Consider the following 25,468-nt stretch of genomic DNA (forward strand, 5'->3'; position numbering starts at 1 on the left):
TCATGCTTGCTATACCATTATTATCAACATCAGCAGCATAACCGACACACATTTGCTTGCTACAGGGAGAAAGACAACATAAAGAAACACTTTATGCTATTATACCTTGAGGTATGCCCCAGCCTATCATAGATTCTCTTGATCCCTTTAGCACGATGAACATTAGTAATGACATTTATATCACCACTAGGCTCATCAGTGCCACAAGCACAAAACTTTGAAGGTGAAGGTCCAGCAAAAACATTCAAAGACCCAACGGTGACCAAGATTACAAAAATAACTATAGACTTAGTCATTCTTTGCACTCTAGCAATATTAAGTTGTGAAGTGTTGAGTTATTCTGTCTCTCTTATATACTAAATCTTGTTGTTGTTGTTACTCTTGTATTATATGGGAACCACTTTGCTTTGATATACTGCAATATAGGCACGTCAGTAGGAACACCTTTATTAATTGTCTAACAGGTGAAAAACATGTTACTGTGTATGGTCATACGAAGTGGGTTTAGAAGAATGTGAGTGGGAAATCAGACAAAAAACTGCTGAATTCACTAGTGTGGTTAATAATATGCATATTGCTGGCTGCACTTTAATGATATTCAATTTATTAGCAATAGCTTGTTTGTTTTCTTATGTTAAAGGAAATTCAAAATTTATAAAACTTCAGCTTGAAAAGTTCTGAGAGATCACTGTGGTCCAGGGGGCTCTTGGAATCCAGAGGGAGGTCCAGGGGGTCCAGAGGGAGGTCCAGGGGGTGCAGGGGGTCCCCAGGGTCCAGGGTATCCCCAGAATCCCTGGGATTCCTTAGTCAGGTGGGGCCTACCTCTGGTGGGAAAACGAAGAGTCTGGCTCCGCCGCTCTCGGAATCCAGAGGGATGTCCAGGGGGTCCAGAAGGAGGCCCAGGGGGTGAAGGGGGTCCAGGAGGTCCAGGGGGTCCCCAGGGTCCAGGGTATCCCCAGAATCCCTGGGGTCCCTAAAACCTCTCTTGGGAAAACGAAGAGTCTGGCTCCGCCTGACTAGGCGTCCCTGTGGTCCTATAGGTGGAGATGTTGGCTTGACATTATGCTCCAAATATTTCACAGCCCAAAACTTGACAATTTCTATACGACCGTACTTTGCATAATATTTAGCTAAAGCATCAACTGTGCATGAGATAAGAAAGACATAAAGCATCATTTCATTCATTACATACATCCTGAAGGAGGTCCTTGTGCTCCAGTTGGTCCTGCTGGTCCCCTCTCTCCTTTTTGTCCTGTCCCAGGTGATCCTGTTGGTCCAGGGTGGCCTGTACATTGACAGGAACCAGCAACTGCTCCTTCTTGCCCTTTATTTCCACCTGCAAATCATTGTAATGTCATTATTATGATTGTTTCTTTGTTACCAGATGATTGGTTGCTATCTTCATCTATTTTCAAATATTTAACTACACTGTTGATAAATCTTTGCTCAGCTGTAGTTGGTTTCTCCTAAAAATTATAACCAATTAAAGAGTTTAAATCATGATACAACGGTTGGCAATGTATACATTTGGAGGAACTCCTTGTTGGTGATAGTAATTTTCTAGCTGTTCTAAGTTAGTATGCTTACTGGATGGACAGTCACAGCTAGCAGATGTGACATCAAAAGATCCAATGAACAAAAGAAGAAGAAAATAAAGCATCTTCATAGTTTTTTGAATGCGCCTTTAATGATATATATTAGTGGTAGTAGACACTGTCTTTTTTATGCTCATCAGAAAAGGAAACCATAACATGAACAAATAATGTTGTGTCTACAGTGCACACCGACTGAACAGGAAAATTATAGTCTTAAAATAGTCACAGTATTAGCTAATGCAGAATGAATGCATTTTATGTGGTTTAAATGATGTACTCTAAGTGATGGCTAAACGACTAACATCATTAACTTTGCCACATGTCAATGCAAGCACACAGCGAAAACTTTAATTAGTCAGCGACAAACACTTGTCTAGACATAATGGGATGTGTTAAAGAACATAAACACCCAATGGCCATAAATATTAATAGCGTGTAAGGAAAATTAGGCAAATTCAAATGAACCAACTAAATTTTTAAACAATGACACTGCAAAATAGATCTATCCTGCAGCATTACAGAGTTCACCATTAATTGAGCATCAGTATGATCCAGGGGGTCCAGGGGGTCCAAGAGGTCCAGGGGGTCCAAGAGGTCCAGGGGTTCCAGGGGGTACTTTGGTTCCAGGAGTTGAAGGGGGAGAAGATGTCATTGGTTTGACATTATTCTCTACATACCTGGCATCCCAGAATGCAAAAATTGGCTTAGGACTCTCTTCTGCATAATACATAGCCAGAGCATCAATTGTGGGCAAAAATAACAAAAGAAATATAATTAAGATACTATTATGAAAAAGAACCTGAGGATCCCTTGAGATATGCAACTACTTTATTAATAAAATTAAAGTGGAACATCTAAGTCAATAAAGCCATTGAATATTTAAGAGCATAAAAGCTTAAAATTGTAGACAAACATTGCTACAATTATTGAGAATACTTTTCTTCAGTAGGAACACCTTTATTAATTGTCTAACAGGTGAAAAACATGTTACTGTGTATGGTCATACAAAGTGGGTTTAGAAGAATGTGAGTGGGTAGCCAGACTAAGAACTGCTGAATGATCACTAGTGTGGTTAATAATATGCATATCGCTGGCTGCACTTTAATGATATTCAATTTATTAGTAATAGCTTGTTTCTTTTGTTAAAGGAAAATCAAAATATACAAAACTTTTAAAAAGTTTTGAGAGATCACTGTGGCCCAGAAGGTCCCTGGGGTCCCTGGGGTCCTATAGGTGGAGATGTTGGCTTGACATTATGTTTTAAATATTTCTTGGCCCAAGACCTGACGATATCTATGCGACCGTTCTTTGCATAATATTTAGCTAAAGCATCAACTGCATGAGATAAGAAAGACATAAAACATCATTTTATTCATTGCATACATCCTGAAGGGGGTCCTTGTGGTCCAGTTGGTCCTGCTGGTCCCCTCTCTCCTTTTTGTCCTGTCGGAGGTGATCCTGTTGGTCCAGGGTGGCCTGAACACTGACAGGAACCAGCAACTGTTCCTGCTAGGCCTTTATTTCCACCTGCAAATCATTGTAATGTCATTATTATGATTTTTCAATTGTTACCAGATGATTGGTCATCTATTTTCAAATATTTAACTACATTGTCAATAAATCTTTGCTCAGCTGTAGTTGGTTTTTCCTAAAAATTATAACCAATTAAAGAGTTTAAATCATAATACAACAGTTGGCAATGTATACATTTGGAGGAACTCCTTGCTGGTGATAGTAAATCCGATTAGAATAGATAGTCATAATTCCTTTAGGAAGATTTAAAAATTGATAATTTAAATCACTAATTTGTTAGCTTACCATAGCCTACAAATGATCTATTTGCAGTTCTCTTAGCCTCAAACAGTACCCCAGAACCATAGGCTATGTCATCCCTCACTTGAAGCTTAGAAGTCCATCTAGTTTGAAGAGTTTTAGTCTACATGCGACATTATTATGTGAAACATTAAAAACTCAGCCATGCTTCCTTACTCCTTGTTTAACAGTTAGTTTTCTGTTCTTGTAAGTTAGTACTGCCCCAGCAGGTACTACTACTTTCGTTGGAGGTCGTGGTCTTGGTGGTCCTGGTGGTCCTACTGGCCCTGGTGGCCCTCTGGCACCTCTTTCCTCAATCTAAATTTAAAAATTAAAACAATAATAGCTAGTATAAAACATTCCATACCTCATGTTCTTCTATGTCTCTTTTAGTTGGTCCACTCGATCCTTTTTGTCCAGTATTTGATGGCTGAGGTATACACTTAACCCAGATACGATAGCCACATCTCTGACAGCACTTCCCACCAGTGAATATAATCCTAATCCTACTGGCACCAATTTCATTAAAGCCAGAAAAGCAATCCGCTGTTGTGCCACAGTATTGCTTCTCATCTAACCTATTACTAGCGATAAAGAGAGAATCAAGACACTTTCCTATAATCGAAATAAATAATAATATGATTATGTACTGTGTGCAACTATACACTACCGTTAGCAGTTTTTGGTAAATCAAGACTGGAGCACTGAAAAGATGCCTTGTGATTCGATGGACACACTACCTGATGAATGCAGAATTGTTTCTCTGGGTAGCACTGCCCCAGTGAAAATGAAGTGCTGTCAATTTGACAATCGATGGAGCCGTCACTGTTCTTAGGGCCACAGGAATCCTTAACTTCTGCATTCTGTATAGCTTGAGTTGAAAAGGAAGGATAGGAAAATGACTGGGAAAATAACGAGAGATATGCCATTGTGTAGCTAACACATATCTGCTTGCTAAAAAAAGATTGATAATGATTACTAAGTACTATCAGTCTAACCTTGAATCACCAAGTTTATCTGAGATTAATTTATTCGAAGTTCCAAAATTTCTTAGTTGTTTTAAGTCAGTATGCTCACTGGATGGACAGTCACAGCTAGCAGATGTGGCATCAAAAGATCCAATGAGCAAAAGAAGAAGAAAATAAAGCATCTTCATAGTTTTTTGAATGCGCCTTTAATGATATATATTAGCAGTAGTAGACACTCTCTCTTTTATGCTCATCAGAAAAGAAACCATAACATCAATGAGTATGTTGTGCCTACACTGTACACCCACTTGACATGAAATCATAGTTTAAATATAGTCACAGTATTAGCTAATGTGAAATGATGTAATGGCTGCGGTTTAAATGATGTACTGCCAGTGGTAGCTAAACTACTAACATCATTAACTTTGACACATGTCAATGCACCCACACAGGGAAGCTATAAAGTCATCTACAAACGTGCCAAACTGTATTTACAGTGATTCCAGTTGTATCGACATGATGGGATGTGTGTTTAAAGAATACACACACAATTATTATAGCTCGCTGTCTGATGTAAGGGAAATTAAAAATTCATTTTGAGATCAAACTTTCTACACAACATAAGAACATGTATATGCATCAGAAAAAATTATATAAAAATGGATAAACCTCTCCTAGCCATTTTTAATGAAATTTGGTGGGAAACCTAATTATAACGCCCACAGTTGAAATAACTTGATATGACTTATAATTATGTACATTGCATTTATTATAATGAAATCAAGTGAAGGTTGGATTAGAAATACAAGAATTGGATTATAATGATAATAATAATAATAATAATAATAATAATAATAATAATAATAATAATGCACCAAAGTCAAAAGTTAACGCCTAGCGCCAGTGAGGTTTTTGAGAGCCGTCTAAAATAGATTTAAAAATCATTAATTCAAGGCAAAATTATCCCGCCAATACCTTTTTTAGCACTCTTGGTAAAAGTAGTGCTAACTTTTTTAGTTGAAAGAGTAGAAACTGTTTTTCTTTTTGTATCTACAAGTACAGCAATGAGACTACAGTAGAGGTAGGATAGTACATTTATTATACCTGTCCGTGGAGTTTTCCTTTCCACTGCTACACTTTGTAATAAGGGGGCACTTTGTACCTAACAAAGAGAGAAATGATTATAATCAAAACTTAAGTAATAGATCCACCTAATATGGTGGAGGTTTACTTACATCACCAACTTTTCGTCTTTTATTATCAGAAGTGCTAGGGGTACTCTCTGTTACACGTGGTCTCTTAGTTCTTGGTACAGAATCTGTAATAGACTTCATTCTATAACAAGGGAGAATTAAGTAAAAATTAATACCAAAAACAGATCAAATTCAGTATACTATACATGTACCAAATACATGTAAGTTATAATTATTTGAAATTATAGGAAAGGACATGCAAAAATTGAGGATCATAATTCAATTTTTGAAATGGTATTTTCATGACACAAGGTATAATAATATTATTAATTTAATGTGCTTACTTTGCAAATTCCCTGGAATGAGCTGCATCAAACTTGCGTGCTATCTTAGTCTGAGGGACACGTGAGGTACTGATAGGTATTCTAGTTGGTTGTGGTGGCACGTAATCAGGTCTGCTCTCTGTTATAAATAAATAAAATAGAGAAATGACACTATACAGGCACACATTAACACATTATGCTTATACTTACTGGCTTCCTCTACTCTTTTTTCTAGGAGGCTCATAATCTCCTCATGATAGCTGCATATGAGAACGAATTCAATAATAAAGTGTAATGGGGGAAAGTATAATTTTGACCGTAAATGAGTTATAGTATTAAAAATGAGTTAGCACCTAAAATTCTTAATGAAGAAGGTAATTTACACACATACACATATAAGGATTGAGAAAAGGAGGGAAACCCCTACACTATACCAGCTGCCAGTAAACAGGAAGAGCTCCTAAGCATTTATTCTTTATTTACACACAATACCTCGACTGACTGGCTGATGGTGTGGGCAGGAACAACTTAATAATAAAATAGTAGTGTAATAACAATACCCTTTATGGTCAATGACTTTTTCTCTAAACCATCCCTTCTTTCTTTACTCTATCCACTCCTTTCTGTCGCTTGTATTATTAGCTTTGACACACGTCCATCCACCCACACACTGGCCACAGTGAAAATAAAAGTACAACAACCTATGGCCCACGCATAGAGACAGCCATGCAAGCATCAATATGATATCAGACAGAAGACGTGATAATTGAGCCACACACACAAACAAACAGTAAAAGAATATGTACACATAGTCACTATAGGCATATTGCTATGAATCTAGAAATGAATTTTGAGAGATCAATCCAAGACTTAAGGAGACCTAGGCTAAATATGAGAGGCTAAAAGCTACAGATTTCAGGAGGCCTAAACCAAATTATATGGAAACCAAAAGTCTCCTAAACTCCCTCTAGATCTGACATTAAATGATGTACATGTACATGCAATGTACAATGTAGTAGTAGAACTTGGATTACTGGACTCACTTTTTCTCTTCCGTGTTCTCTTTTTCTTCAGATATTACGTGAGTTACGTTTACAGGACGACATTCTCCAACAGGCTCAGCTCCTTCTTCTTCTTCTTTATTCTCTCCTGTATTCTCTTCTTTTGCACCTGGTTCAACACCTGCTTCATGAGATGAGTCTGCATCAACAAGAAATGACGGAGTATCCTCGCTCTCTCTTAAAGCCCAAACCCCTCTCAGCGGAGTACCTAACACAGGAATCATTAATTGAAGTTACCATTCATCTCCTCATGTAGTGTATTCACAGTACTCTCTCTCTTTCAATCTCTCAAACTGTTAATTCCCTTTCACCACTCATCAAAGCTCTCAGTTTCTCTTGTTCTTACTTGGTTTCTGTATAGGTGTGAGACTCAGAGACTCTTTAAAAGCCGTCACTCCGGACAAAAGTGGGACAATGTCTTTTTCTGGCGTCTCAATGGTAAAAGTCTCGTCATGTTTTGAAGACCTCTCGCAACCCTCAGTATTAATACCTTCATTGTTAATAGGAACAGGATCTTTCAAGACAACGTTGTTATCAGTAAGGTCGGCATCAGATACGAAAGAAGAGGTGTCAGGGGTAGGAGCATTAGCAAGAGAAGCCATGTTAAAGGAAGAGATATTAGGTGTAGCAGCGTTAGCAATAGAAGTCATGTTACTGATGGAGGACATGTCTTTAGCTTCAAAAGATGCCTCTGGTGTCTTCTCCTTGACAGGATCTTTATTCGGAGGAGAGACACATATTCCCCGTACGTTGATGTTACTGTTTAAATCTGGGTTGGGTTCACAGTTGAGGCTGATAGCACTGCTCTTTTGATCTTGTTTAGTCTCAGAGAGAGACGAACTCAATTTTATGTTAATCTCAACGTCTTTACAAGAATCACCTAAAAACCATACAATATAAAACTTGATGACAATATAAGCATTTGACCAGAGACCATGGGCTATAGTACAGGGTATTTCGTCAAAAATGGCTCCGAGAGAATTCTCCATTTTTATAATTTTTTCTGATACATATACATGTTCTCATGTTGTGTAGAAAGTTTGAGCTGATTCCAATCAAATTTGGATTTTTTATGAATTTTTAAAGTTACTCAAAAATCAGGCCAAAGTCCCTGTACTATAGTACAGGGTCTTTGGCCAAATTTCGCCAAAAATGACTAGGAGAGAATTTTTCATTTTTATAATTTTTTCTGATACATATACATGTTCTTATGTTGTGTAGAAAGTTTGAGATGATTCCAATCAAAACTTGATTTTTCACAAATTTTTAAAGTTGCGGCCAAACCATAAATGGGAACTCATGTAGATAATGTATACTCTTAGAATTATTACAGTATTTATTACTAAATTAATAGCTCAAATAAGAATAATAATATTAATGATAAATTACCATTAACTGAAGACTCAGTCGTTGAATCACATGGTAAAGTCAATGGGTTTGGTACAGTCACCGAGTCTGGTACAGCTACTGGGTCTGGTACACTCACTGGGTCTGGTGTAGGCTGATTTTGAGGGCAATCCTCTGGTAAGCTCCTCCCAATACCACCTATTTCCTCTTCCATTGAGTGTTCTGTGGCTTCCTCTTCTCTTTCATCACTAGAGAATTATCATTAAATATAGTAATAATAATTATTAATATTTCCTTACTTTATAGTTTCGTCAGGCTCTTGGCTAATGGGCTCACGTTCACGAAAAAATTTATCCCTTTCCTCATTTAATGCTGATATCATTTCCACATTCTGAAGGGAAAAATATGCATAATAAATATTTACATATATTTAGTATTCACTTTCATATTTGCTTTGATTTTGTATTTCTTACACAAGGCTTGAAGCCGTGGACGCTTGAAGTCACTCAGATTTTCAGGGATGTCAGCCATGACAGTAAAAGATGCCACTAGAAAGTTAACATAAAAGAAATAAGAGAAACTAAACTAAAGAGGTACAATATGGCGCCTTTTTCAGCTTGAAAAATTTAAAATTCAAATTGTGGAGGCGGGCCAGTGACCCGGGAGGTAAAATCTTAGAATATTCCTCCCCAGGAGTAAATTAGATGATAATTTATTCATATTTTGCGTGGGTGTTAGGCAAATGGGCGTAGCTAGGGCAACCTATTTTGGGTGGATCTCTAGTGGTGGAGCATATCATAATAACAAGCTTACATTGGAGTGGAAAAGCAGAAAGAGAGAGGAATTTGTGTTTGGCCGTCCCCTGGAAAGACGAAGGGAGACGACCATAGCAATCTAACTGCTCGCTGCGGTACAGCAGGAACAAGGAATAACCGAGTGTCCCGCCGAAGTACAAGCCCTGCCCTGGTTTTATTTTGAACTCGAGGGACGCGTTGATAAGAAGAGAGTCTAGTGAAACCAAGGCTCGTGGACACAAGCTGTTGCTCCTGGTTTACCTTTGCCAGTAATAATCTACAAGAGAGGTTCATAATCAGGTAAAAATAGACAAGCATATCAAATGCAGTAGTGCACTTTTCTCTTTTATATTCAGAATGCCACGACTGTTTCGGAAGAGCCAACGTTACAATGTGGCCAAGAACTCTTGGGTATCAAAGATCGTTCTGCTTGATAACACATCAATAGAGATCAACCTTCAACCTGACGTTACAGGAGCAGACTGTCTGGAGAGAGTGGCACAATGTATGGACATCTTTGAGGTAAGAAAGAGAGGAGAGAGAGGGAAAAGATGTCAGTCGTGTTGATGCTTCCATTTCTTGCATGTTTAATTATCAATAGTCTGGCATATTGTTTGTTATACTGAGTGTAATGTACACCCATAGCACATCAACACACCATGCATACATGCATGTAATATCACATACAAATGTAGGTAGGTCTACCATTCTTAACAAAATATACCTCTGTTTACTGCCACCACAAGTAGCAGCATGTTATAGACCATTAGGCATCAGAATGAAATCACTCTGTAATTAATGTCTTCCATGATTGGTCTTCTCTCTCCCTCTCTATCCCTCCCTTCCTCCCTCCTCCATTGGAATGTCAGTGTATGTCTTTAAGCAATAGCTGTATTGGCTACTGCCTGTAGTAGTAACTCAATAATTTATCAGTTTGCATTGCAATAGGATAATCCTATTTACAACTTTGCCCACAAACATCCCTGGAATGTGGCCTGTATTCAGAAAGAACTATAAGTAACACTAACACAAGATTCTTGATAAAATTGCTATGCTTGAATACACATCAATAATAACAGTACTAATCATTGGTCTGCATAAACAAGTCAAGTACATGTACCTTTTGTATCGTCAGCAATATTGAATAAACCCCATCTGTAGTACACAACTGTGCGGTAATTTTGGTATTTTGTTGTTAAATATACAGTAGTTGTACAGTTTAGTAATCATTACTTGGCAACTAGGCTTACTGTCTCCTTTTCTTCAGTCTAGTGCGCGATCAATTTGTTCGCATTCTCTCAAATGTCAACAAACCATCTCACAATAACACAGTTAATGTACTCCGTGATCTTGTTATTTGTTACATGGAGAGTTACTGTATATTGTTGCCATGCTAATGGCATTTGGCAGTCACATCAGTTACACTAACAACATGGGACCAACAAATATCATACCATTCCTTAACAATGTCAATCTACTCTCATTTAAACACTATAATAGTCTAGGGAGGGACAAGAATTCTTTCTCTCTGTCTGTTTCTTGTAAACTATCCTAGTGGAATTTCTCGCCTCTTTGCGCCTACCTAGAGTGTCAACAACGATGAGTTGACGTGAGAACTACTACTAATAGGATAGCGTAATTAGCCATCCATATACACAATCACCTACTATCTATGTCTCTTCTAACAACTTGTGATTTCTTTAAAATATCACTTTATAACGTTAATCACTACACTATAGTGTCTACTGACTGCATGTACATGTACTGTAGCTATTTTTTATTGCTCTCCATATTTGCTTTTCTCTTTCTCACTCTCTTTAAATTTATGTTTTTAACTTAGCAATTTTAAGTTGCTTTCTCACGTTCTTTCTTGCTTGTAGATTGATTATTTTGGTCTCCAGTATCAGTGTAAGGATGGTTACGATCGGTGGGTGGACAGAGAGAAATCGCTCCGGAAGCAACTTGACAAGCATCACGTGGGCGGAGCTGGTGCCAGAAATGCTGAGTTGAGGTTTCTAGTCCAGTACTACGTGACCAACATCAGCAAATTGGAGTACGAAGTGACCAGGTATTTATAACGAGATTAAAAGTCGTAATTTCATTATTTTTTATAATTAATTGACAATGATGGCGTCCTGATCGCTCTTAACGAAATATCATTATTATATTATTATTTTTTATTTATTGGGTGTGAGTATTATGCCTGGTAATTGTTTGTGCAGCATTTCCTAATTCTGTTTCTTAATTGACTAAGCAGCAAATCCAATGGGCATGCACAGGCAGTGTGTGTATTGGCTAGTTGTAATGACTTCACTATTTCAACTTCTTAAACTTAATGTACAGACAAATGACAGAAGCCTCTACTGCAATAGATTAAAAGGATGTACACGTACATACATGTACATGTACAGTACAGGGTTTAATTTACCAGGATAAACCCAATGGCATTATTACATGTATTCTTATAATTTCTACAGGTATTTGTACTTTCTTCAGTTGAAGCACAGTGTCATAAAGGGAGACTTGAAGTGCTCCAGTGACATGGCAGTCAAATTGGCATCCTATGCCTTGCAAGGTACAGTACATGTACATGTACATACAATACATTACATTGTACATGTACATGTACATATTGTACACAGAATTATTGTTTCTCATTTGCATTTCCTACATATTTTCTTTATTGCATTGTTTACATGAGAACCTCTTTTCTTTCCCTCCCTCTAGCTGAGTTTGGTGATTACGATGCTCTCATCCATACTCCTGAATTCCTTGATGATCACATTCTTTTCCCATCTGTGAGCTATACGTTTAATTGATATTGTAATGGAATATGATTTGTGTGTAATTGCTATACTATACACATGTGAATATCAACATATATAGACTCACTGCCTCCTTAATACTCTCTCCCTCTGTCTCCCCTTCTCTCTCTCTCTCCCTCCCTCCCTCACTCTTTCTCTCTCTCTCTCTCTCTCTCTCTCTCCCTCTCCCTCTCTCTCTCTCTCTCTCTTTCTCTCTCTCACAGTCAATGGAGCCAGAATTTTTAGGACCAGCTCTACACCAAAAGGTATCAAGACTATACCAAAGACACAGGTTAGTTAGTGATTGTAAATACATGTACATCATTATACTCATCTTCTCACTCTCGACTTTTTACAAACCCAACACCATAATAGAACAATGTCAGCAGCTGCTGCTGAGCTGATGTACATAAAATTGGCACAACAACTACCGGAATATGGACATGAGCCTCTACAAGAGATTGTAAGTACATACTCCACATACTGTACAGGCTCTAATGAGATTAGGCTAGTATTACGTGTACTATCAAAGTGTTTACACACAGAGACAGTGTAACCCTCTTCATCTCTGATTGAATGTGTACACACAATCCGCTACCATACATGACCAAATGACCATACAAGTACAGCAGAGTCCATCAATAATTCAATACCCAGTACATACTGTACATGTGAGAACTGTTTATACACATGTACTTGTCAGCAATGTTTGTATAATTAGGGGAATATAATGTGCCCACACAGTGCATTTTTTATTCTTTTTATCTGCTGGCTTGTAGTATTAATTCTTCCCCTTTCTCTCTTTTAGGAGGTCAATGGTACAAGGATATGGATTGGTGCCTGCTTCATTGGTATATTTATCAAACACAGCAACGGGCAGCCAACAGTGTACTTCAAGTGGCCAGAGATTGTGAAGATGAAAGTGAAGGATAGATGCTTTGCAATTGAGACCCATCATGACAGTATCTACTTTAAGATGGTGAGGAAGAGAGAAGAGAAATGGAGAGAGAGGAACTTAATTTTTGTATTATTATAATTATGTTGTTCATGAATTTATATGTATCTGTTGTATTAATAATTATGTTGTTTATCTGTAATTGTGTTGTTTATGAGTTTATATCTATTATGTATATTTACAGGCAGACACACCAACAGCTCAGTATGTTCTGGAGATGATGGTACAGCAACACATGTTCTTCCAAACTGAGTATCTTGACATCAAATGGATAGCAAGAAGGAATGGGTAAACATTTCATACATGTACTAGTGTAGCTGTGTACTTGTTATTACTGTTTTTCTTTATCTTTTGATATTAGAAAGAAGAAGTCAGTTTCACTCAATGATATTCGATTACATGCACTGAAACAAAGGTACATACTATACCCCACATACATGTACAAGTATGTATGCTATTATATCATGATTGATATTGGATATAAATGTACATGTATATTACATGTATCACACGTATAATTGTGCACATGAATTTGTTTGTCACTCACAGCTGTGACGGGTGTGTGGCATATTTGTGATGCATATAATGTGTATGTATGTACATGTACATAAATTGATAATAAAAAGAGCATTTCAAGTATGTGCTGAGTGTAATTAATGATTTTATTGTTATTGCAGCGACAAGAAGAAAAAAGAGGCAGGAAGTTTAAGGAAAACAGAGGAAAGAGAGTCAAAGTTCTCAAGTACAAACCGATTAATAAAATTAACTGCTGATTGATTGACTTTTAGGACCTTTGGGTAAAAGAGATAGTCTACTGGAACCACTCTCTCCCTCGCACCACGGGTGAGTCACACGACAGGTCACATGACTAATATAATGATAAATAACTCACAGATTAGAAGAGGATCTGTCACCACGTGAAATTGTGCTGACCACACCTCCAGGGGCCGTTTCAGACAGTACGGCATGTTTGACGCCCACGGCTTGGATGGAAGGAGCCGAAGAGAGAGAGAAAGAGGAGGAGAAACCAACCATGAAGAAGAAGAGAGAGAAGGGGCTAGGGAGGACAGGTGTGCTGGAGTGTATACCTGTGAATGAGGATGGGATTGATATCGGAGAACCAATTTGTACCTCACCAACTGATATGGTAACTGTTAATGAGGCTACTATTGACACTAGAGAACATCACAATGCTGTTGGAGGAGAAGGTAAGAGAATGTGTAGATATTGATATAGTTATACATGTACATGTGTTTATTCTCTTTCAGTTACTAGTAGTATTCCAAATCTCAGTCATCCACTACCACCACCGATAATGCACCATCAAGTCTCTTCAGCTAATGGAGGCAGCTCAGGAAGTCAAGAAAGCTTTGAACTCTCACACACAAAGAAAGAATATTTATCAGGTAGAGAGAGAGAGAGAAAGAAAGAAAGAAAGAAGGAGAGAGAAATAGAGACAGTAACATACATGTACATGTAATTATATATTGATCTATCAAGACTTACTAAGTACATTATGTAACCTTTATATTATTTATTTCTTTGTTACTTCCTTTTTGTATTTCCTGTAGCTTCACTGAACCAGTTGGACTCACGAACTCCTCCAAACACACTAAAACTAACCAAAACTCCTCCACCTCTTCTCTCGCCTGACACACAATGGGAACAAGAGGCAACTAGTGGAACAAGAGACAAGAGAGTATGAAAATGAGAGAGAGAGAGAGAGGAGAAAGGACATGTTCATACATTTACTGTACGAATGTGTACATAATAATTTTTATAATGGTTGTTATCATTACTGAATAGGCACAGCATCTTGAAATGATACTACAATCCGGGAAAGTCTATCCTGAATTTGAAGAGATACCCCCAATGTCACTGGTATGTACTGTAGCTGTACATGTACATGTACCTTACATAATAATTGCATAAAATAATTATTATTACTATGATATGTGAACAGGATGCTGATACTAGTGCTGGTTCTAATCCCGTTAATGCTAAAAAGAACAGATATAAAGACATCATTCCTTATGAGGTACAGCACATTGTACATGAAGTAACTGTTTGTGTGTGATTTAACTGTTACACAATGTGCCCATTGTATCATTATACATTACATCACTGCATCTCTCTCATTCTTATAGCATAACAGAATTAGATTGAATCCTAATAAGAACACTGGATCTAATGATTACATTAACGCAAGTCTAGTATCAGTAAGCAACTGTATAATACATTAATGTACATTGTATATGTACATGTACATTAATGTATACGTGAACATTGTTATTATTATTTATTTATTTATTGTTATTTTATTATTATAGTACAGTGTTGGGTCGCAGCACCGTAGCTATATTGTCTGTCAGGGTCCACTTGAAATCACTTGCTGTGATTTCTGGCAGATGATTTGGGAACAGAAAACACAACTAATACTAATGCTGACAAACATAATAGTAAGACACACAATCCGTGACACTGCAGTACATGTACATGTATGGAGAGTGAGGTGGCTTTTGGTCAGTAATTTGAGTGTGTCATTTATTTTACAGGAGAACGGAAAGACAAAATGTCACCAGTACTTTCCGAATGATGAAGAAAATGCAAAGCACGTCCAGTTTGAACAAGTACAGTCCTTAAACATCAAAATCACTGTATAATTAAAATAACCATCTCTCTCTCTCTCTCTCTCTCTCTTAGTATCGTATCTCAACTAAGTTTGTGGAGAAATCCCCATCAGTAATCACAAGGTGTTTTACAGTCCATTACATGCCAACGAGCGAGGTATGTCCATCCTTTTGTAACCATGACAATAGACCACACCTCCCACAGGAGAGAGAAATAATGATCTTGCAGTACATTGATTGGCCGGACCACGGGATACCGCCAGATCCACAACCTTTTATAAGTGAGCTAAGAGGGAAAGAGAGTGAGGAGAGAAAGAGATGAAAGTTTCTCTTAATTGGCCCACATTCTTAATAATTAACAATGGCTTTTCTTTCTATGATTGTGCTCAGGTTATCTTAGAATGGTTAAATCTCTTCGATACAAGTTTGACGAGTCGATACCGATTGTCGTTCACTGCAGTGCTGGAGTGGGAAGGAGTGGAGTCCTGGTATTATCGGACATGTTGACTGAGACCTATGACTGTGGAGAGGTAAGAAAAGAAAGAATGCGCAATATGTTAGAATGAATTAAGATGAGTATAATTACACGAACTTGTGGTATTACGGTTACCAGGAATTATTGGTACGAGAGGGAGGATGGATAATTATGAAGAATGCTTTTGTAAGATGTAGATCAAGACAGGGTAGGGCAGAAATGCATGTAAATAAAAATGATAATTAATCCAAGAATTGATGTGTAGTAAGAATGTAGTACACAATCGGAATTTTGGAGCAACTTTAAAAATTCATTAAAAAATCCAATTTTAATCAGATTCATCTCAAATTTGAAACACAACATAAGAACATGTATACGCATCAGGAAAAATTATAAAAATGGAGAATTCTCTTCTTTTCAATTTTGGCAAAATTTGGCCCGAGACCGTGTACAGGGACTTTGGCCCGAGACCGTGTACAGGGACTTTGGCCCGATTTTTGAGCAACTTTAAAAATTCATAAAAAATCCAATTTTGATTGGAATCACCTCAAATTTGAAGCACAACATGAAAACATGTATATGCATCAGGGAAAATTATAAAAATGGAGAATTCTCTCCCTAGCCATTTTTGATGAAATACAACGTACCCTTTACAAGCAAAATTCACTAAAAACAGTCATTATGCCACAAGTGTAATTAATTACCATTATTACTGTTGTTATTTTCATTAGGTAATTGATATCAAGTCCTCTCTAGCTCGATTGCGTCTTCAGAGAATGCACCTGGTACAGACACTTGGACAGTATCGCTTCCTCTACACCGTCATCATCAAATACATTAATAATGCAAGGCTCATCTGAGATTATTAACTTTATTTATTATTGTTGTTGTTGTTGTTATTATTATTGATTTTTTAACCCTCCAGACTCTACATAGATGTATGATATATGATATGAATTATTGTTATTGTTTTTTCTTATAAACAGTTGCATACATGTATTACAGTGTAACCGCTCTCATCTCTCTGTCACTATTATTATTATTATTATTATTATTATTATAAACGGTGATCTTCAGTTTCAAATAATTATAATTTTAAAGAAAAATGTCGTATGTAAGAGAAGAGAGACACCACAGACTTTAAAATAAACTCTCTATTTCAGAATAATTATTATAATAACACCTTAAAAATTTGAGGTAATTTTATCATAATTATTATTATAATTCATAATTATTAGCATTAATTATGCTTGATGTCTATTGCCCTATCAACCAGCCATTGTTACACCTTGTCCTTAAACTTGTTTATAGTCTAGTTTGGTCTCTAGTTTCTTGGTGTCGGATACTTTCCTCACGGCCTTCATAAAGTCCTCATTAATGACGTAATCACGATCCTCACGGATAGCAAACATACCTGTGTGTGAAGAGAAATAATTCTGATAAAGAGAATATTCATTTACATGTACATATGAGCATAAAGAGAGATCAAGTTTAGAGTCTTACCTGCTTCGGTGCAGACGTTTCTTAGATCAGCTCCGTTGAAGTCTTCAGATAGTTTCACAACTGCTTCATAATCTGGAGAGAGAGAGTCAATGAACACTTTCTTTCATGTTTCTTCTTACCAACTTCCCCCATTTTGGTTATTGGTGATGCATGAATCTTTAATATATCAAGACGAGCCTGCTCGTTAGGTAGTGGGATCTCTACACATTAATTAATTAATAGTTAATTTATTCATTACTTAATAATTATTAATTGATGTACTGACCAATTTTCCTGTCCAATCTGCCAGGTCTGAGAAGAGCTGGATCAAGTACATCAGGACGATTGGTGGCCATTATCATTTTAACCTACACACATACAAATCAAATAAATAAATAAATTTTATTTTTTATTTACTTGACCAAGCGAGTCAAACCCGTCCATCTGGTTTAGCAGTTCCATGAGGGTACGCTGTATCTCACGATCAGCTGAAGTACCTTCAGAGAACCTCTTACCACCTACAATAAAGAGAGGATCATTAAAAAGTACAAAACTCTCCCTCCCCTCCTTCCTCTCTCTCCACTTACCAATGGCGTCTATCTCGTCCATAAATATAATACAAGGTTGATGGTCTTTTGCATAAGCTACAGAATTTACACACAACAAACAATCAAGTTTTGTACTAAATATAAAGCAGCTGTTACTTCTTACCAAACATTTCCCTGATCAGCCTTGCACTCTCTCCTATGTACTTATCAACAATGGCGCTTGATACAACTTTCAGGAAATTAGCGTCCAGCTGCTTAGCAACTGCTCGTGCCAGGAGAGTCTTACCAGTACCTAAAATAATATTAATAATTAGTCTTTATGATATGAAGAGATTTGGTTACCAGGTGGGCCATACAGCAGACAACCTTTGGGAGCTTTTATACCGACACGCTCAAATAACTCAGGATTCATTAAAGGTAGTTCAATAACCTTGAGAGAAAGAAAGGAGAGAGATAGGGAAAGAATTAAAATTAAAATGATTAAAGTTATGGCTAACCTCTCTCAGTTCCCTAATTTGCTCGCTCAGTCCTCCGACAGACGAGTAGGACACATCCCCTGGGTCCTCAGCAGTCATATTGTAAACGAGTGGATCCACTTCACGTGGTAGCTGTCTCATTATGGTCAGCGTGGTCATGTCCAGGGCAACCCGTGAGCCTTGCTTTAGCTTCCCCTTATCAACCTATTGTAAGACATAGTGACTGGGTATAAGTCACTGGGTGAAGGTGCTAAGTATCCAAAATGACAGAAAATAAACACAAAAAACTTGTGATCTTTTCATGTATAAATATACCAGTTATACAAAATATAATTTATACTTATTTATAAGTGTGTGTGTGTGTGTGCATAGATTTGTTAATGTAGCTGTGATCATAGCAACAATTAATTATGCAAATATAATTAATCATGTAACTAATTTGCTAACCTGTCGTCGACAGCCGACAACATAACGAGGTCCATTGGAAGCTTTAACAATAACTAATTTAATAATAATAATAATAATAATAATAATAGTAGATGATTTTCATACATTTCTCTTCAGTCAGTTGACGAAGGACTTCTCCTACTATCTGGCCAACCCCACTTTGCAAAGCTTTCAAATCATCTTCACTTTTATCGTAATCCTTTGACAATTCTTTTAGTTCCTCTCTCACTGTGTGGCATAAATAATTATTATATATACAATTTTTAAATTAATTAATTCACTTTTCTTTAATTTTGAGTCCAATTCTTTGTGTTCAATAAGTTTCTTTCTATAATCTTCAAGAGCTTTTTGACGCCTTACGTCCTCTGAGATTGGAGGGGGAGCACCAGAGCTAGCCATTTCTTTAAAAAATAAAAGAAAAGACTCGAGAAAATGATAAGACCTCAACTTTTATTTTTAACCCTTTAAAAACTATATTTAGCCCCGCCTCTTTTTTGGCGGCAGCGCAGCAGGTGTGTTTTTAGTTTTAAAATTAAAAGGCGTGGCCTTATTATTCAGCAAAATCAGCACATTTTGAAGGAAATCATTATTATTATTATAAAAATAAGGAAAAGGAGACTTTATTGTGACATTTTTTGGAAGATACAACATCATTAGGTAAGTAATGTCGATCATTTTAGTGAAAAATGTGCTTATTGAGTGGGAAATGAGGTTAAAATCTAAATATAACCTTTTTATTATAATTTGTAATGAGTGAGGCTACAAATGTGTCTCTAATTCTTCAAACTCCTTCATTAAAGCATCTCTCTCTAGACCACAAGTAAGTGTAGCCATATCGCGTATACTTGTACATGTACGTGTATTTTTATACAGTATAAACTCGGATTCAAAATGGCGGCCATTGCTGGAGGTGAATTACACAGCTCGTCCTTTCCTTCACAAGTTCCAACTCATCCCCAGTCTACACTCTTTACACTACCTCCTTCGGCTTCAGCTTCAGACGTGAAATGTGTCAACATGAATCCAACCGCTGAAGACTGTTACTTCTATTTTTATTCCACCTGCTCCAAAGTAACAAATTTTTGAATTTCCTCCTTGTTATTTTTTGCCTCCCTTTCTTTTTTTTTCTCTTGTAGGGTGACAAATGTCAATTTAGACATTGTTCTGCTGCTATTGGTAACGAAGAAATCTGTCAACTTTGGAAGGAAGGAAAGTGCAAACGCCAAGCATGTGCTTTCAGACACTCAAACTCAAACAGGTTTGTGTATGTACTCCTTGTGACCACACCCTTTACCCCGCCCACCCAACAGGCAGAGAGCGTCAATACCGTGCTACTGGGAGAATCAGCCCTCAGGCTGTCTCAAGAGTCACTGTCCTTTTAAGCACTTTAAACCTCGTCCTTCTCCTCCGTCTAAAGAGGAGAGAGTTAAGGAATGCATCAAAATAAGTAATGACAGCTGGTATTTTGATGGTGTACGTATTTATTATATTTTCATTTGTTCTCTCTTAGTTAATTCTGAGAAAGTTGCTTCCATCGAAGTCAAATCTCTCATGGAGATAAAAAAAGAAAAAGAGAAACAGCAACTCTTCTCTCTCTCTCCTTTCTCAACGTCAGGAGTCGCTAGACCATTCAAACTGGATCATGCCATACCTCACACAAATGAAGACACCAACTACATCAATCTCTCCACTACTAACGTATCTACTGATTCACTACTCACTCTTCCAGTCACAACACACTCTATCTCTACTCCTGATGTTTACTCTACTACCAGTAGTGCTGCTACTAAACTCACTCAGTCTTCCTCAGAGTCACCAAACATACTTTCATCTGCTGCTCCTCCTCCTCTTGCGACTACAGCTGTACTGTGTAATGGGGCCTCAGCTTCAATCACGACCTTCAAAGAGTTCACATTTCAAATCTCTCCTACCAAAGGTATTGATAACTAGTAATAACTATCAATAACTACTAATAACTACTAATAACTATTAATAACTACTAATAACTTTTAATAAATGATCTATTTACTATCTTTACAGATAAGCCTTCTTTGTTATCAGATGGTCAAGTCCCTCCTCAACCAGTCCCGAGGAAAAGAAAGAAAATCATACTCCGTCGTCCTTCGTCTACGACCAGTGTCAGTGCATTGGTCGAAGGAGAGGGGGTAGAGACACCTTTGGCCAGGGAGCCATCGTCGCAGTCTGTTAGTCCAGTAATAGAGGAGAGGGAGGAAGAAGAGGAGGAGGAGACTGATGGAGGACCGGCTTGTAAAGTGGCTAAGAAGTCTGATCAAGAATCCGCTATTGAGAACATTGCAAAGATGACTGCAGAAATGTAAGGGAAGATTGTATGAGATTGAAATGATTGTCCCCCCTCTCTCTCTCTCTCCCTCTCTCTCTCTCTCTCTCTCTCTCTCTCCCTCTCTCTCTCCCTCTCTCCCTCTCCCTCTCCCTCTCTCCCTCCCTCCCTCCCTCTCCCTCCCTCCCTCCCTCCCTCCCTCTCTCTCTCAGTCGTTCAGAGCTGAATGCCAGTCAAGAAAGTCAGGATTCTATTTTCAACATTGAATTGGATGATCTAGTTGATGATGCTGGTGAGACCAGTATGGTTGACGATGACGAATTGCTATTAGAATTGGAAGAACTTTGTAAATAATGATGAATGACAACTGCTTGTATTATTGATATCCTCCTTGTTATTATCATTGTTATGATCATTATTATTATTATCTATTATTATTTATATTATTATTATTAATTGTTATATTAAAATACGAAACAAGGAACATAATAATAATTATTATTGATTACAATAATTTTATTCCCTTATTATTATTATTTTGATGAGAACCGTATTTTGTTCTAATTTTTCGAATGGGTGGTGGTGTACCGTATTGCACCTAGTTATAAGATTGCGGTCTGGTATTTTTAAAATTTCATTTCCGGTTGCTGTAAGGTATAAAGCTAGTCCGAGCAAGTCTTCAACTATAAAAGGAGCAGGAGAGACAAGGACGGGTCGGAGAGAGGGAAAGAATGTCTTCAGGACAGACAAGTCTTGAGCAAATGGTGAGAAAAGGGCCAGTAAACTTATAAAACACTTTAACAATAGAATAGATATACGTGTAGATAAAATAATGATTATTTTTGTTTCTGGTTGTTTATTGAATGGTGATATTGTTCTATTGTAGCTTGGAGTCTATAAATGGGTGGTAGATGATGTCATGAAGAATGTGAGGGAGGACTTTCTCAACGAAGGAGCTGACACGCAAGTATTGGAGGACCTCAAACAGGTCAGTGCCCGGGGATATTTAAACTTTAAGCATAATTAATCCGAAATCCCTCCCTCCCTCCATTAGTTGTGGGAGAATAAGTTAGTACAGAGTGGTGCTCTTAGTCGACCTATGAAACCTGCTGAGGCACACCCGATCAAAGAAACGATTAGCCAGGATAAACAAAACAAGGTACACATGCTGTTATTATTATTATTATTATTATTATTATTATTATTATTCATTATTACTGTGGTCCCTCCTTTTTGAGTGACCACCCTCTCGTCCCGGGAAATGCTAGTGTTACAAGAGAGAGGAGGTGGTGGTTATTCATCTAAAAGTGATCATGAACTAATAAAGTGGTCTTTCATGAGGGTCATCACTCAAAAGGGTGACTACTGTATTATTATTTTGTACTGTTCACCTTTGATTTGATGATTATGATAATGAGTAGTTATGTATAGTGGAGATTCCAAGCCTAAAATAAGGATATCTATACATGTACAATTCATAGTTGCATGTCATTCATCTTGTTTGAGTTCCTTTTGTGTTATAGTGATCTCTTTTTAAGAGTAGATATTAATGCATTGCTATAAATTTACTTTATATTTTATTTTAGGGTTTGTTACTAATTACTGTAATACAATGATCATTGTTGTGAAAGTGTTAATGTTGCCAATGGTTACCTATGAATATCATTATAGATGCACTGTAGGGTGCAACCCACAATGAACTTATCAAAAATGACAGCATATAACTGCTGCATAATCATCTATGTGTTTTAAGATTCTATGCTGTCTTCATTTAGTTTTAACAATTTTTGGAAGGGATAATAATCCCTGTCCTCTAACTCATAATTAATTAAACATTAACTTTATTACTGAGTTTCCTCACACAGTGCTGTAGTCTATACTATCCACCATTACATGATCGTAACAGTGTGACATTTGAGATCTTTACTGTTGTGGTTTGTCTCTTCTGACAGCCATTGCTGCTTAAATGAGTGACCTTAGACTACCATGTTATAAACTGTGTTACATATCACAGAAGATTACTTGAAATGTATACTAACGTTACATGTATGTGCATTATCAATTTATCATAAACTCTTAATGTATACATCTAAATCAATATGTTATGCATGTATATTTACATGTACATGTACATCCTGTATGTTATTTTTTTGCATGGTATGTTATTTCTGTGTAATATTTTAACGTCGTTTTGTTATTTTATATCTTGTGCATTGTTTGGTTGTAAATCTAGCAAGAAAAAATAATAAATTTTGCCGCTAAACCCACAATTTTACACTACAATACAAGTACATGTACATTATGTATTAATAATTATTATCATTATTCATTTATTCTTTACTTTAGTCAACCCAACAGCAGCAGCAACATTCACAGCAACCCACTTCCTCTACACCAGCCATCACTCACTCTTCTCCTGCCTCTGCCTCTAATACTCCTGCTGCCTCTGTAATACAACAGGCTCCACCCCGCCCTTCACTTTCCTCGGCAATGACCACACCCACTACATCATCGACTGTCAGTTTCACTCCTCCTCTTAACAGCTCATCCCGTTCATCGGGCGGGACTGGAGGCGTGTCTCAAGCCACACCCTCTCAGACTCCGCCCCAGATTACAGGAGTTGGGGCTGCTAATACTCCACCTTTTCTTAACATGGCTCTTGCTCAACAAGCTATCTACTCCGCTATTACAGGGGGTACGGCTAACCCAGTGGGTGGAGCTGCAGCTACACTGCCTGTTATGGTAAGATAAAGTACATGTATAATTATTTTGAATTTTAAAGTAAATTTTATGTTTTAAGAAGTTTTTAAAGTGAATTTTTTGTTTTATCTACTATAGCTACCTGGTGGTGGTCTGTCCCTGGTTCAACATGGCGGTATACCGTATGCTGCAGTTCCTACTCCAACTGGTCTACAATACGTACCGATAGCACTCAACCTACCTGGTACCATACCTCCTAGCACTTCTAGCGAGACGAGTAGTTCTAATAACATCACTCAGTCAGATGGACCACGCCCTTTAATCCCTCCTGGCAAACACTCTTCAAAAGAGACCAAAGGATCCGATTCAAATGAAGTATCTTCTACTGAAGATTCTTCTCTCCCTGTGATCTCGTTTGAATTACCAGCTGGTATAACTCCCTCTCATTTCTTCTCTTCTTCAAAGAGAAAGTCCCGGTCTGTCTCTCATAGAACTGGTACTAAAGACCCCACTAGTATACCTCAGCTTGATGGACCCCCTCCTCCTCCTGACGGGAGCAGCAGTGAGGACTCTGATGAATCCTCTGAGAGTGACCCTGATGATATTGAAGGAGAACAAGTGAGAGGGAGACAGAGAATTTGTAAAACATGTCAATTAAGATCATTTGCTTCATTATTCAAATGCATGTACAACATATACTTTATATTTCCCACGGGATTTTGGTGCTACTCAGTGCCTTGCATTATTGACCATTATAGTACAGCTAGGAGATAAATTTTCCATTTTTATCATTTTTTCTGATGCATATACATGTACTTATGCTGTGTAGAAAGTTTGAGCTGATTCCAATTAAAATTAGAATTTTTACTGATACCATTACCATAATGTACATGTATCATAGGAAGATGATGAGGATCCATTGAATTCCGAAGATGATGCTGAGAGTGATGAAGAAGATGACGTATGGGAAACTGACAATACCATCGTCTGTCAGTTTGAGAAGGTAAGAGAGCACTCATTTCTATGTTCATTTTATATTTAATAAGTAAATTTTTGACAATGTTTAATTTTATGTGTATGTTTTTAATAACTGTTGTTTAATTTCATCATTTTTATAAAATAAAAAATCAAATATTCTCTCTCTTTCTCCTAATCACATCATCTCCAGGTGTATCGTGTGCGTGCTAAATGGAAATTTGCTTTGAAGGATGGTATCATGCATCTGAATGGTCACGACTATATATTCACTAAGACAGCTGGAGAGGCCGAGTGGTGAGCATTAATTAGAGACATCACCACGGCTCTTCCTACATATGTACGTGTACTGTTGGTTTGTGATATGTACAGTACGGTCATAATTATTTCATAGAAATATTTAATAATAATAATTACAATAATAAGATAATGTAATAACACAGCAATTAATTTTCATAATAATAATAATAATAAACCGAAACAAAAATTGGTTTTATAAATTGCGTTGTGCAATACAAAATAATTATAATTCATCAGTCAGTTATTGCCTTTAGTTCTGTGGGGAGGTACAGTTGGAGGTAGTA

General features: G+C 37.1%; 7 protein-coding genes across 7 annotated transcripts; 3 read left to right on the top strand and 4 right to left on the bottom strand.

The window, feature by feature from the left end:
- Window positions 1-807: 807 nt before the first annotated feature.
- On the bottom strand, window positions 808-1,853 carry LOC105314740 (uncharacterized). The gene is made up of 4 exons (XM_020003647.1): window positions 1,526-1,853; window positions 1,382-1,466; window positions 1,193-1,336; window positions 808-1,142 (listed from the first exon to the last, which is right to left on the bottom strand). The coding sequence occupies exons 1-4, from the start codon at window positions 1,664-1,666 to the stop codon at window positions 808-810; spliced, it is 705 nt and encodes a 234-aa protein (XP_019859206.1). The 5' UTR covers window positions 1,667-1,853.
- An 857-nt stretch (window positions 1,854-2,710) lies between these two features.
- Window positions 2,711-4,604, bottom strand: LOC109587410 (uncharacterized). The gene is made up of 9 exons (XM_020003650.1): window positions 4,406-4,604; window positions 4,078-4,361; window positions 3,775-4,022; window positions 3,585-3,725; window positions 3,414-3,531; window positions 3,303-3,361; window positions 3,168-3,243; window positions 2,979-3,122; window positions 2,711-2,930 (listed from the first exon to the last, which is right to left on the bottom strand). Exons 1-9 carry the CDS (start codon window positions 4,561-4,563, stop codon window positions 2,785-2,787), a joined length of 1,374 nt encoding a protein of 457 aa, XP_019859209.1. The 5' UTR covers window positions 4,564-4,604; the 3' UTR covers window positions 2,711-2,784.
- Window positions 4,605-5,131: 527 nt separating this feature from the next.
- On the bottom strand, window positions 5,132-8,935 carry LOC105314741 (uncharacterized). The gene is made up of 11 exons (XM_020003649.1): window positions 8,741-8,935; window positions 8,599-8,690; window positions 8,342-8,547; window positions 7,299-7,832; window positions 6,935-7,160; window positions 6,102-6,151; window positions 5,913-6,030; window positions 5,611-5,710; window positions 5,480-5,537; window positions 5,351-5,425; window positions 5,132-5,298 (listed from the first exon to the last, which is right to left on the bottom strand). Exons 1-11 carry the CDS (start codon window positions 8,828-8,830, stop codon window positions 5,270-5,272), a joined length of 1,578 nt encoding a protein of 525 aa, XP_019859208.1. The 5' UTR covers window positions 8,831-8,935; the 3' UTR covers window positions 5,132-5,269.
- Window positions 8,936-9,079: 144 nt separating this feature from the next.
- On the top strand, window positions 9,080-16,956 carry LOC100634083 (tyrosine-protein phosphatase non-receptor type 21-like). The gene is made up of 24 exons (XM_003390354.3): window positions 9,080-9,393; window positions 9,450-9,615; window positions 10,974-11,161; window positions 11,571-11,668; window positions 11,821-11,891; window positions 12,122-12,189; window positions 12,273-12,360; window positions 12,706-12,876; window positions 13,037-13,140; window positions 13,214-13,267; window positions 13,530-13,594; window positions 13,641-13,695; window positions 13,747-14,060; window positions 14,121-14,258; window positions 14,424-14,551; window positions 14,659-14,733; window positions 14,816-14,890; window positions 15,000-15,071; window positions 15,183-15,311; window positions 15,408-15,482; window positions 15,556-15,639; window positions 15,688-15,763; window positions 15,873-16,012; window positions 16,689-16,956. Exons 2-24 carry the CDS (start codon window positions 9,451-9,453, stop codon window positions 16,815-16,817), a joined length of 2,562 nt encoding a protein of 853 aa, XP_003390402.2. The 5' UTR covers window positions 9,080-9,393; window position 9,450; the 3' UTR covers window positions 16,818-16,956.
- A 140-nt stretch (window positions 16,957-17,096) lies between these two features.
- LOC100633955 (26S protease regulatory subunit 10B-like) lies at window positions 17,097-19,397 on the bottom strand. Its single transcript, XM_003390353.3, has 12 exons — window positions 19,192-19,397; window positions 19,016-19,138; window positions 18,911-18,963; window positions 18,485-18,667; window positions 18,330-18,417; window positions 18,151-18,279; window positions 18,027-18,083; window positions 17,857-17,957; window positions 17,726-17,807; window positions 17,580-17,660; window positions 17,461-17,532; window positions 17,097-17,371 (listed from the first exon to the last, which is right to left on the bottom strand). The coding sequence occupies exons 1-12, from the start codon at window positions 19,307-19,309 to the stop codon at window positions 17,253-17,255; spliced, it is 1,206 nt and encodes a 401-aa protein (XP_003390401.1). The 5' UTR covers window positions 19,310-19,397; the 3' UTR covers window positions 17,097-17,252.
- Window positions 19,398-19,501: 104 nt separating this feature from the next.
- LOC100634210 (uncharacterized) lies at window positions 19,502-21,628 on the top strand. Its single transcript, XM_020003648.1, has 7 exons — window positions 19,502-19,730; window positions 19,784-19,981; window positions 20,047-20,168; window positions 20,221-20,357; window positions 20,421-20,846; window positions 20,951-21,245; window positions 21,422-21,628. The coding sequence occupies exons 2-7, from the start codon at window positions 19,802-19,804 to the stop codon at window positions 21,561-21,563; spliced, it is 1,302 nt and encodes a 433-aa protein (XP_019859207.1). The 5' UTR covers window positions 19,502-19,730; window positions 19,784-19,801; the 3' UTR covers window positions 21,564-21,628.
- A 206-nt stretch (window positions 21,629-21,834) lies between these two features.
- LOC105314744 (transcription initiation factor IIA subunit 1-like) lies at window positions 21,835-25,435 on the top strand. Its single transcript, XM_011409096.2, has 7 exons — window positions 21,835-21,973; window positions 22,096-22,197; window positions 22,264-22,368; window positions 23,556-23,951; window positions 24,048-24,527; window positions 24,811-24,912; window positions 25,078-25,435. Exons 1-7 carry the CDS (start codon window positions 21,941-21,943, stop codon window positions 25,183-25,185), a joined length of 1,326 nt encoding a protein of 441 aa, XP_011407398.2. The 5' UTR covers window positions 21,835-21,940; the 3' UTR covers window positions 25,186-25,435.
- The last annotated feature ends 33 nt before the right edge of the window (window positions 25,436-25,468 follow it).

Source organism: Amphimedon queenslandica, unplaced genomic scaffold, assembly GCF_000090795.2.
Source record: "Amphimedon queenslandica unplaced genomic scaffold, v1.1 AMPQUscaffold_12579_Cont11096, whole genome shotgun sequence".
Classification (NCBI taxonomy): domain Eukaryota; kingdom Metazoa; phylum Porifera; class Demospongiae; order Haplosclerida; family Niphatidae; genus Amphimedon; species Amphimedon queenslandica.